The following is a 12438-nucleotide window of genomic DNA, read 5'->3' as shown; positions in this document are numbered from 1 at the left end:
GGGCCATGTGAACTATTAGGTGCACCTGGAGGAACATGGATGAGTGGAGGGGTGGGTTTGTGGGAAGGGCTTGAGCTGGGGGTTGGGGGGCACTGCACAGGTGCCTGTTTCTTACGTTTTGCATCCGGGAGTCAGCCTCCACAATGTTTTTTTCCACCTGGTCTGCATTTTTCTGCAGTCGCTCTATGAGCTCGGAGAGTTCCTTGTTGGAGATGCTGTGGGGAGAGAGAGGAGTGGGAGGTTGGTCATTACAGGACTGTAAAGGGGAAGAACCATCTCCTGTGATGCTGCCAGACTTGTTCCAGGCATGGCCTCACTCGAGGTGGCTGTGAGCCAGCCCTGATCTTCCTGTACAGCAAACCTGACCCCAACTCCGTGTGTGGTGGAGCATGGCACGGAGCCCTGCTCTGCCTGCCAGGCACTGCAGCTGCGCATGACTCACTGGTGCCTTTCTAATACTTTCCAAAATACTGAGCTGCTCCAACAGGAGGGGACTTGTAAAAGGGGGGGTGGATGGGTGGGTGAGTATTGCTTGGGCAGGGAGTATGTCCCCTCCCCACTGCCAGAACAGGCTCTACCTTAAGAGTTGGGATTGCAACTAGAGAGGGCCAGGGACAGTGTGACACCTGGATGGAGGAACAGGGAGTCTCAGGTGTAGAATATGGAGATCTGTGTTCAGCCCTAACCAGGGAAGTGCATGCATACACCACCTGCTTCTCACAGCACAGAGGACCTAGAGCTATGTGAATGAAGGCAGAAATGCCTATTTGTTAAGGCTGCATCATGGGCTCATCACCCCCACCTACTCTCTGCCTTCCCCAGAGACACAAGAGGGAGGCAGTGGTGTAACCTGGAGCCAAAGTGAAAGCTCCCTTTCCTTCTCCTGTTAATCAGATCCCTTGTTTGGCCCCAAAAGGCAGGGTTCTACAGGGGACCTATGTGGGGGACTGAATGTTACAAGGCCACTTCTCTGGATCTGGGAGGAGGAGTGGGCTTACTGACGTTGAAGAGAGTTCTTTCTCTAGCCTCTGGAGACAAGCACACAGGTCCTTGGCTGGGAGGCTCTGGGGTGACTCCAGTGCCATCCATGGAGCAATAGCAACTTGCACCCACTGAGGACGTCACCCACTGCGTAAACTGGAGGAGGCCGCTGCTGGTGGCCAGGCCCTCCACCCAACATACCTGGGCAGTGCAGTGGCTGTGTGCTCCTCTTACAGGTTATCACAATGGAGGCTTCAAACTGGAGCACAGGTAGCAACTTTGCCAGGAGAAGTGAAAAGGGGCTCTGGCTGAGCTGGCAAGATCCATACCCAGCAGACCCCAGCAAAAGCTGCACTCAGCACATCCTGCACTCTAGCCCTAAGAGGCTTGTGATGAGGCTGTTTGAGATGCATGCCTGGTCCCTGGTGCACCTCATAGCTTGTTGGGGAGATGACCACCCTACCCTATACCTAGGTTTGATAGCCACCATCTCTAACTGCCAAAGCATGTGGTATGAACAGCTACCAGGAACAACACTGCATGTTTCCACAGTTTTAAATGTAATGCATCAGCAGTGTGAATAGCTCAGTGTCTATTCCCAACAGGCTGCAAAGTATGTGGGATATACAGAGGCTGGGGGTGAGTATGTATTTTGGGGGAACCCTTGCTATTCAGGGCTCTCCCTGCCACACTGAACCTGACTTCTTAGGAGAAGGACATTGGCTTGTGAGGTAAGTGGTTGTTATCTAAACCAAACAGAGGGAGACAGGGCTACCTGCTTTCTCCAGGTGGATTGTCAACCCCAGAGTGCTCTTGTCATTGTGAGGCTCTGGCAGAGTGGTTAACCTTGCACACACGACTAACTGTGCTGATTTCAGTGGAACAGCTGGCAGCACAGTGGTGGGCAAAAAGCAGCCTGCGGGCCAGATGTGGCCCACCAAGCTGTCTTATCCAGCCTGCGAGGCCCCTAAAAAATTTAGAAAATTAATATTAATCTGCCCTGGGCTGCCTGTCATGTGGCCCTCGATGGCTTGCCAAAACTCAGTAAGTGGTCCTCCGCCCGAAATAATTGCCTTCCCCTGCAGTAGCAAGAGCTACACACTGATTGTGGGAACAGGATCAGGCCCCAGCTGACTTCCCACTGCCCAGCTGTAACTGAAGGACGCTTTCCAAGCCTCAATGTCAATTGGTGCTCAGGCCAGGGGCCAGCAGTGCAACTTGCAGTGATGTGTGTCTTCCCCTCAACTTGAGGATCTTGTTGGTCTAGTTAGGGCACCTTGTCTCCTGCGAGTGAATATTCACCCTTCTGGGAGGGAGGGAAGGAGTGGTTTCAGGCATGGGTGTAGTCTTTATGGCACTCTGGTAACCACCCAAGAAAGCAGCATGGTCTGAACCTTGTAGCTATTTGCCCAAGGTGGGTTAGAGCTGCCATTTTGATCTTGCTGCACCAGGGTGCAAGTGGTTGCATAATGTGAAGAGCAGCAGTAAACCAGTGTCAAGGTTCTCCTCTTGCTTGGCACCCCCTTGGGTCCCAGTGGTGTGAGTGAGGGGAGCACTCACCCCTGCTGTCAATAAGCCACAGTCATAGGCAACTTGTTGATTCTCCAGAGCCCTGTGACCCTGGAGTGATGCGCCAGCCGAGTGGATCCCAAGGCATAGCTGCAAACCAAGGTTCAAGTCTGGCCTTACCCCTGTGCTGACAGGACTCTGGCTGGCAGGGGCCAGGAAGGGGTCCAGGGGCTGGTTTGGCCCCTGACAAGAGTTCTACCTTGTACCACAGCTGCCGTGGCTGGCTGGATGGCTGCACCACCTGAGAATAACTTGGGCCTTGGAATACCTAATACACCAAGTGTAATGAGAAGCACCAGCAGATGGGTGGAACAGAGTTGGCTGTGTTGGCTCTGAAGGAAAGTGATCTACGGACATTACCTGGTGTGGGCAAAAGCAGACTGTATAGTGGCTGTCCTGACATGGTGTTAGCTGGGCCAGTGCAAAGTGCCTTCTGTGAAAGTGTGAATTTGCCTTGGTGTATGGACATCTTAATTCTTGAATCTGTTGTCAGGTTTACAGCTGCCCTTCTGGGTGTCAGGCTGTGACCTGCTGATGCCTAACCCAACATGTTCAGCTCTGACCATCTACAGTATTTCCATTTCCTCTCGAAGACCACCAAAATACTTCATAAGTGGGAGACAGGGACCCTTTCACCCAGCCCTGCAATCATGGCAACAACACCATGCTGCCCAGCAACTGCAGACAAGAGATGAAGAATCCAGCACCCACTTAGTTAGGGGGCGTAATTTAGTAAGGCAGGGCATGATGAGCTGAACTGGCACTAGCTGTCCTACCCCCATGGAAAAATACTACAGGCTCTCTTGTAGCTTTTACAGGGGCTTTTACAAAAGACCAGCACAGGGTGCTTAGCAGAGCAGAGAATGGGGCATGGGAAGCCCTAAATTAGAATGTTGTTTCCAGTAGGAGTTTACTGTATGGCTTTAGGCAAAGCACTTAATTTACCCTAACCCGAGTCTCATATAAAATTGGAGATTAGAGTCCATACATCATTAGGGTAGTGACAGGATTGCCCATTATATAGTGCTTTGCAAATCTTAATAGCTCATAACTTCCAGTAGCTAAGACCAGCTGTATGGTACCTCTGGCAGCATAATGTCACAGCATGTCATGCTGGGATGCAAGTCGCTGCAGAGTTGGATGGAAAAGCCCCGGTGCTTTAAGCCACATCCTGCAGCAGTTTCAGCCCAACATCAGCACTTACACAATACATGAAAGAGTCACTGATGAAGGTGACCAGCTCGCAGGCCAGTGCAGCATGTAGCCAAGAACATCCACAAAGGTAATCATGGGACCACAATGTGGAACATGAGCGAATACTCCCTTGTTTCAGAACCAGATTCTCATTAGCCTGAAGTGCTCCAATGCCTGATTCAGAAATACCCACTTGCTCCAGGCAGAGAAAAGAACAGTGGTGACCTGCCAGACTCCACACACCAAGACGGACTTTTACCTGATATGGCCAAGGTCTTCATGGACTCAGTGCCCTTCCTCTATAGCTGGGACCCCATTAGCATCAGTGGCTTCAGGACAGCAGGTAGTGGAAGTCATTCCTGCAGCAGTGACTTCTGAACGCTCTCCGTTTGTGATCCCACTTACTGAGATGACTCCTTGCAAGTCCACACATGCATACAAATATCTCTGTGATTCACAGGGGACAGGGACTTACTGCACCTTAGCTGTGCTTGGACCACCCATTACCCCATAGTGGCTGCATCCGCACAAGACACTGACTGCGCAGTAGCTTGTTACTACTGCTCAGTAGTGTCACATGGCACGAAGCGTGATGCAACACTACTGCGCAGTAGTAATGAGCTACTGCACAGTCGGCATCACTAAAAAGCTGTTCCGGGATGCTACTGCGCAGTAACTCTGGTCACTGCGCAGTCGCTTACTACTTGTATATGCAAGTACTAAATGACTGCACAGTAACAACTGAACAGTCAGCATCTCATGTAGACTTGGCCAGTGAGAACTAAAACAGTTGTTTAGCCGTGAGTCAAACATGGTTAAATTGTCTAGTTTAACTCTCACTGGGATAACAGCTATTCCTAGTTAAGACCTGCCTGCCCAGTAACTGCAGCCATCAGAGTCCATGGGGCTTGCTGCCACATTCTAAATGCTGAGTGACTTTACAGATGCAAGCCCTAAGAGTGTGCATGCAACACAAACAAATAGGGGCCTAAGCACAGTCAGCATGGGATGCAAACAGTCCCCCAGGAGTGTAAAATTAGTGATGAGTCAGCAGAACCATTCAGCTCTCTGCACACTCCCCATCCTTTTAAATCCTGCTGCACCAGCAGGATTCATTCAGCAGCTGGTGTACACACATAATAGCATTTCTCCCTAGGCAGTGCATAGTTCCATCTTCCTCTTGGGAAGACTCAGTCATCAGAATACCACTGGCTGGTGTGGGCTGCCAGCACCCGTCACCATCTTTACATTTAGCACCTCTTGATTAAAAATGCCTTATTGCAGGTATACACCCTTTCATAGCAGCAGAAAATGAACGGAATGCAAGAGAAGAAAATAACCTTGTGTTTGACTTTCAGGTGGGTTACATGATATTAATAATTCTAAGCTAGATGGGGCACTTTTAATAAGATAGAACCAGTTTCATAGAGCAGCTATATGTACAAAATGCAGTTGTCCCTCAAGATTGTTAGACTCAAAGGTCTCTGTGGAAAATGTCAGCTCTTAGCTTGCACATATGTCTGGGTTTTTTGGGTTTTTTTGAGTTGGGACTTTTGAAAATTCCACTCAGCGCCTAACTGCATGTTTAGATATATCTAAATGCCTTAAACAATCTGGTGCCTGAAAATGGGATCTAGGCTCCCAAGTCTCTCCATGTGCTTAAAAATGTTACCCGTAGCTGTTTGCATTCACCAGTTAGGCAATACGAGCAGACTCTGAGAGGTTCAAACCATTGGTTTCAAACTGTAAAGCCAAAGGTAAATTTTGCAGCCTAGCAACTGCTGTGGATTTTATGAACTGTCTGCTCAAGGAGGGATGATCCTTACTGTATCTTTTAAATAGTTCATGCTCAAGCACAAACCATCTCTGCAAACCTAGAGCATGCTTATCTCAAACTACTATAGGTCTTATTTGCTCCTGGGAAAGGGTTCCTGAGTGTATGGTGAGCCAAGGGAGGGCCTGGGAAAAAAGGCTGTGCCTTCTGCATGTCACCGTTTGGTGTATGTGGTTTTCTACTGAGAGCAAAGTTTCGTTTCGATAATATATATTTAGTCTGCTAGTCGGTGATAGAAACAAATACGGAGTTTCTTCTCCCCTGTTGGCAGTGCTGCCTCTGACCTGCATTTCCACGGAATTCTCTCTGTGTGAGGAGTTGATTAGATTAGGAAGGATTACAGGCTCTGTCTAGTAATGTAAAGCAGCACTCTTTGCAAACAGGCCCAAATATCACTGAGCAGCCCAGTTCAATTGATATTCAGGGTGATGAAGAACTGATTGGAGGCATCGATTATTAGGTAATCTATTTCACTGTGTTTGGGTCCTAGCAAGAATACAACTGTGCCTTTATTTAATGTAATAGATGGTGATAACTGATGTAAAATGCATTGCATGAATAACACTGAAGGCAATAAAGAATTCCAGGAGCTAAAGAAGGGGATAGGGAGTCAGAACTTCTACACCAGGTACCAGTTCTCTGCATGACCTTAGGTGAGTCATGAGGGCTAAGTACAGACAGTTAAAAAAAAAAAAAAAAAAAGCCCAGGGCTGAATTGATTCAGTCTTTGCAGGTTAGTCTAAACTACAGAGATTAAACTGAGAAACAACTGGGCACAGATTCACTTTTGATTCAGGAAATGCTGCCACAACCTGCAGTGGTAACTTAGGCCAGAAGCCAGGGGGCACTAAAGCATGGTTCTCTGGCATGTACCAGCATGGGCTGTGTGTTTGCTTCCTCTTCCTGCTGCCCCCAAGGTCTCTGGGATTTCCAGTCATTTAGCGGGAATGGTGTAACTAGTGAAGTGCATGGGATTGTTTGCTGATTATCAGGACTTTCTATCTAGTCCCAGTGAGGTGTGACGTCACATTTTAGATAAAGTTGTGCCATGGCCAGGAACTCCGTATCATGGACAATTTAAAAGATTCTGGCATTTGCCTTTGGTCTGAAAGGAATGAAAAAAAGCAAACTTAAAAATTCTCTGGGAAAGAAGGCGAAAAAAATGTCTTGCAGCCATGGAAACACCTTGTTGCGATTTCACCTCTTAGTATAACTTAACATGCAACATAGTGTAAAGAAACATAAATGAACCATCCTTTCTAAACAGATAAGGGATGCACCAATCAGAGCTATAAAGCTGCAAGTGCAAAGGATTTAGTGCCGAGAGACTGCCCGATGTGCTGCCTGCTCAGGGGAGTGAGTCTGAACAGTACAACTAACTCTATCCTCTGCTGAGATGCTCACTCAGATTAGAGAACAGTCTCCTCGCTGTCTCACCACATAGCGAGCGTACAACACAGGCCAAGGCCTGAGCCCCTGGCTTGGTGTTTATCATGGTTCTTGCCGGTGGGAACTTGTCATACAGTCCTTACTGGCAAATAGCGCCCTCCTGCAGTGAAACCGTAAAAGGTGGCTTGGATCCCTGACAGCTGTGATTGTGTTTGAACAAGGGTTTCCCTGCCCTCCCCACCATGAGATGAGCTTCAGGGTCTACCCTGAAACTCTATTAGTTCCTCAGTTTGAACCAGGGAGTAAGGCTGTACACAGAGGGCTGGTATGGCATCACTAGCTGTGTGTCTCTGTTGCTGCTCCCATGCTTCCACCAGGCTCTACTGGAATGTCTAGACGTGAACGTGACCAGCCTGTCGCCCCATCTTTAATAGGGTCCCCCAGTTTGGAGGCAGCTTCTGGGAGCAGGTAATAGACTCCTCAGGGCGGTTAAAAGGGGATGGTATGCTTTTTGCCACACTTGCAAGTCATCCTAATTTAGGGCTGTTCCTACAGCTTCCTACAGCCAGCCTACTCAGGCCCCCCTCCTTTCCCCTTCCCCTAAAGAGCCCTACACAGGCTCCAAGGACATGGATGCAACTATAATGTAAACTTATGCCCTCTGCATGGGAGATAGTAGATCCAGGCACAGAGGGCTCCCTTCCCATCTGGCCTGAAGAAAGATCATTGGGTCTGGCTCTACATGGGGGAGAAAGAGATCACACAGTCTTTCATACAATGAACTCATTAGTCATTGGCAAAGGCAGAAACTCTCTTTACACAATTGAAAGTCTAGCCACTAAGGAAGATTCCCCAATAAGCCAATACTAGGGGGCCTCCCAAGGTGGGAGTTTTGATCAAGCTGTTGAGATGCAACAGCCAAAAATTGACCTTTTGTAGGGAGCTTATAGTTTGAGGTCAAATCTCCCCCTTAGATGGCCACTGAAGTCTATGTAAGAAGAGAAACTGTCCAGTAACCCATAAGCAATTTTTTTGTGGGGGGAGAGGGGGCAGGGGGTGGAGTTATTGAAGCTATGTAACTAGCAAAAGGAAAGTGAATCTTGCAAAACTAATCTGAACCAGGTAAAAAACTGCTTCCAGGTGGTGTTTGCATCTCTCTGCTACTTGCTCCTTTGCTTCCCCAGAGTAAGTGCTTCATCTACCACCCAGGTATCAACCACCTGCAGGTAAAGTAGGCAGGAGACCCTTGGTTTCAGTGGAATAACTCTAATCACACCAGCTGAGGATTCAACCCAAGGGAATCTTCCATGGTTTGTAACGCGACATTTATAGGGGATCCCCTAACCCGAAGTTCCTTCAGCCCTCCACTGCATGTTCTTGCCACATTTCACACAAAGGTGGCTATGCTGCTTGAGGACTGGCCTCCCAGAAGAGTGCAGATATGTGGCAGTAGATCAAGCTGTCCTTTGCAGACTTCCAAAAGATTTAAGGAAGCACAGTAAAAGTAGAATTGATTGGTAAAATATATTTTCTCCTCTAGAAAACAGAAATAAACATGAATTACTATTTTTTCTTTCTTTCTTTTTGAAGTTTTTCTATAGAAAATGTCAACAACTTATATAAAAAAAACCAAGGCATTTGTTTGAAAAATGGGGAGGATGGAGTAGTGGGTTCCATTTTTAGACCCAAAAATCCCCTAACTTTTCAGGAAAGAGCACACTTCTCATGGACTTTTTTGTTCAGTCAATGCAGTTTTCAAGCCAGTTTGTTGACAGAATTTTGACAAGCTGATACCTGAGGTGTGGTTTCCGAGTAGAATAGAAACACAAAGTCACTTTAGATAATCAGGAGTATAAGTGAATGTAGCATTTTTATTTGTTTTGTGTTTTTTAAATACTTCCAAGTTCATCTCAAGTTACTATAATAAGGATGGTTAAATGGAGTTGGGTCAGATGTTTAATTTATTTAAGCCAATCTCTGGTTGAGGAGGGACAGGAAAGGTTAGGAAGGAATCTCTCTGAATGGTAACTGAATAGTGCTGCTGGCTTTGTCCTTGGCTTTGCAACATCTGGTACTAGCCACTACTGAAAACTTGAGTCTGGAGTAACTGGACCTCCAATTGTGATCCAGCTTTGCAGTGGTTGTTTTCCTGAAACTGGGTTTCTGGATCAACGAGGGCAGGATCAATTGTTACCCAGAACTAGGTGCAATTGTTTAAATTACTTATTTTTCCACTGGAAGAATGGCCTTTGTTCTAGAACGGCCATGCCTTCTTTCCCCCACCCTCTCCTTGGCAAGGAGTTTAAAGAGCTGGCAGGCAGCACTCAGAGCAGTTCTCTGGGGTGGGATGTGAGTACACAAGGGACCAGAAATGGACACCACAATCACCAGTGCCCTCACCCCTCTCTTCTTCAGTAAACTGGAGTTTTCTGTTCAGCACAGACATTAGCAATGTGGTATCTTCCATCAAAAAAACCCTCATCTTTGGATCACTTTAAAGGTGAAAAGGGAGTTCACTTTCCACAGTTCTTTCAGGTTTTGGCCTCCTCTGGTAAGCGACAACAAGCAGACTGAAGAGTGCCGGCCAGGTGAAGTTTTTTGGGGTGCGAATGTTTCTGGATCCCTCTCTCACAGGGCCACCAGTCCCTACTGTGTATTCAATTTAACCACCAGTGCCAGCTTAGAACTGGGAAGTTTCTCTTCCCTCTTGCCAATCCCTCAGTTCCTGCAGCCTCCTTTCAGAGCTCCACAACCTAAGGCAATATTAACTTCTGTTTGGTGACTTGGAAGGCACCTGACATGCTGTCCTTTAAGTAGCATAATTTTATCTCCTTAGAGAGAATACCATGTGCGTTTGATAGCAGACTCCAAACTGTAGTCAGGCTTTGGAAATCGAGCGGAATAGTCCCATGCCAAAGAACATGTAACCACCTCAGCCTTTGTAGGAGTGGCTTAGATCTACAGCTCTGCAGCTAATTTATTCTTAGTTTGCCTCTTTCCTATTGAGTGGTTTCATTTAGTTCTCTTATCAGCTAGGAATTCTTTCAAACAAAGACAGCTTCTTTGTATAATAGCAGGATTTGGGGGTAAAGCATTTTGTTTTGACTGATAGAGTGCCCAAAGCCCAGAGGTCAGGAATTTCTGGAATAAGCCACTGTTCACACCCTCTCGCGTGAGCTGCACTCCAGCTCTGTCCTTCATGGCAGGTGCTAAAAATCCCTGTGGGGACTTTAGTTCTTTTAGCTGAGTTTCCCTTCCCTAACAATGAGGGAGGAAGAGGAGTCTGGGGGGTCTGTAGGTGGGATGTGCAGATGGTGTTTCTGCAGTTTTGTTTGCCTTTGTCAGGTAGGAAAGCTATTTGTGAAGAACTAATTCTATTGGCTAATAGAGGTAAGGCCATATTGGATGGTCTCTGTGGTTGCCCTACATGCCATAGGTTTGTTAATCATCCCTGGAAGACCTTTATTAACATGCCTTCAAGCACAAGTTCCAAGTTGTCTCTAAGAGCTCTGGCTACCCCAGTCTCTCTCCGTAGCAGCCATCTCAGCTGTTATAAACTCAGTTATAGTTTCCTTCCTACCGTAACACCTTTCTTATACTACAGTAAGGCTTAGAATCTTAGCTGGGGCCTCAGCGGCCTCGTGTGACATTAAGTGCTTGTAACAGGGATGTGGACAACATGGAGAGGGTCCAGAGGAGGGCCACTCACATGGTCAGGGGGCAGCAGGCCAGGCCCTACGAAGATAAAGGGCCTGAATCTATTCAGTCTCCACAAGAGAAGACTGAGAGGGGATCTGGTGGCCGTCTACAAACTCACCGGGGGGACCAATGGAAAATAGGTGAGGCTCTGTTGCCCCAGGCACCACCTGGGATAACAAGGAATAACAGCCACAAATTGACTGACAGTAGGTTCAGGCTTGATATCAGAAGGCATTACTTTACAGTTAGGGCTGCCAGGCTCTGGAATGGGCTCTCCCAAGGGAGGTGGTGCTCTCTCCGACCTTGGGGGTCTTCAAGAGGAGGTTTCTGTGAAGATTTTGCAGCATTGGATTATATTTGTATCCAAAGGACTAAAATCTTCGCTGACTTAAACCCAGTGAACACCCTTGGAAATCAGTGACTTGATTCTCCTGTCATTCATGAAAGTTTTATGAAGGTGTCATTCCACTGATTTCTCTGGAGTTACTCTGGCTTACAGAAGTCTAAGTAGAGGTGGACTTGTGGCCCTTGACTGTGGTGGGGATTGTACACAAAGGGAGTAAGGGTAGGATTTAGCTCAAGATCTCTAGTGTCATTTGCCACTGTCTCCAGTATTGAATCTTGGAAGAACATTTAGACCCTGAGGGCCTTACCCAAAGCACCCCACAGTCAACAGGAGTATGTCCATTGCTTTTTAATGGGCCTTGGGCTAGGGCCCCAGAGGCCAGGCTTGCACTTGGAAAGCAGAATCTGTTTGTAAATGTTTCTGTGCAAGGGTCCAAACAAGCAGCTTTGACTCACTGGGCAGTGGGTGCTGTTGGTCCCCCCTCTAAATCAATAACCTGTTCCCATCTTAATTATAGAGTCTAACTCTAGTTCAAACTAGAAAGCCTGGTACCCGCAGTTGAAGAGATGGCTGGTGCCACCTAGAGATGCACCCTTACATTGGTCCCATATCAGATTGGCACCAATATAAGGAGTATTGACAGTATTGGCCATTGGGGTTTTTTTGGGTCATGTGGCTAATAATGTGTCCAGCTGGTAAATCTGTTGTAGTGGAAGGGGTGGACGGAGGGAAGAGGTGTGGGGGGACAGATCGAGGCCCCCACAGTGAGGGAGGGAGCAGGGCTGGGGCAGGGGCAGGCACTGCATAGCCAGGGTGGGGTGAGGAATGGAGCCGTGAGAGGTTCGTCTGGGGGGCACGGGGAGGGGGGTGGCTCCTGCCAGTGTGTGCACACTGGGAGGGAATGGGGGCATGTGCCCCTGGATCTGCGCGCAAGGCGAGTGCAAACTGCTGCTGCTGCAGACTGGGGCCAGAGGTGGCGCTGGGCTCTTCCCGGGGGGGTGGGGCTGGACCAGGCTGCACTCAGGGTGGACAGCAGCAGTGCTGGGAGGGAGTTTGGGGTCCTACAATGAATTCTGGGGAGGCTGCAGCCCCCCCCTTCCCATAGGCCCCCACCCAGTGCTTCTGTTGCTTGCCCCGAAGGCAGCCCAGCCCCCCGCTGGGAAGAGGCTGGGGCTGCCCAGCTGCATATCAGAAATTGGGCTGGTATTAGCTGATATGGATAGTTAAAAATCGGCCATTGGTATTGGCCCCAAAAAATCTCTATTGGTGCACCCCTAGTGCCAGCCAAGCTGGAGACTGTATAACATCATAAAAAAGTAGGGCTGGAAGGGACCTCACAAGGTCCTAGATTGCATAGACATTAGGGCTGGAAGGGACCTCGGAAGATCATCGAGTCCAGCCCCCCGCCCAAAGGGCAGGAAGTCAG

At 48.2% G+C, this 12438-nt stretch overlaps 1 protein-coding gene across 1 annotated transcript in view; it reads right to left on the bottom strand.

Moving 5' to 3' along the window:
- The window catches only part of PPL (periplakin), a 60993-nt gene that overhangs the window by 40651 nt on the left and 7904 nt on the right, over nucleotides 1-12438 (bottom strand). Inside the window, exon 2 of the mRNA XM_019507690.1 lies at nucleotides 116-215. Within this exon, the coding sequence (XP_019363235.1) occupies nucleotides 116-215 (100 nt within the window). The remainder of the gene's footprint in view (nucleotides 1-115; nucleotides 216-12438) is intronic.

The sequence above is a fragment of the Gavialis gangeticus genome, unplaced genomic scaffold (genome assembly GCF_001723915.1).
Source record: "Gavialis gangeticus isolate Ggan-Ray unplaced genomic scaffold, GavGan_comp1, whole genome shotgun sequence".
Taxonomy (NCBI): domain Eukaryota; kingdom Metazoa; phylum Chordata; order Crocodylia; family Gavialidae; genus Gavialis; species Gavialis gangeticus.
Note: the sequence above shows the minus strand (reverse complement) of the source record. Positions and strands in the feature narration are given on the sequence as shown.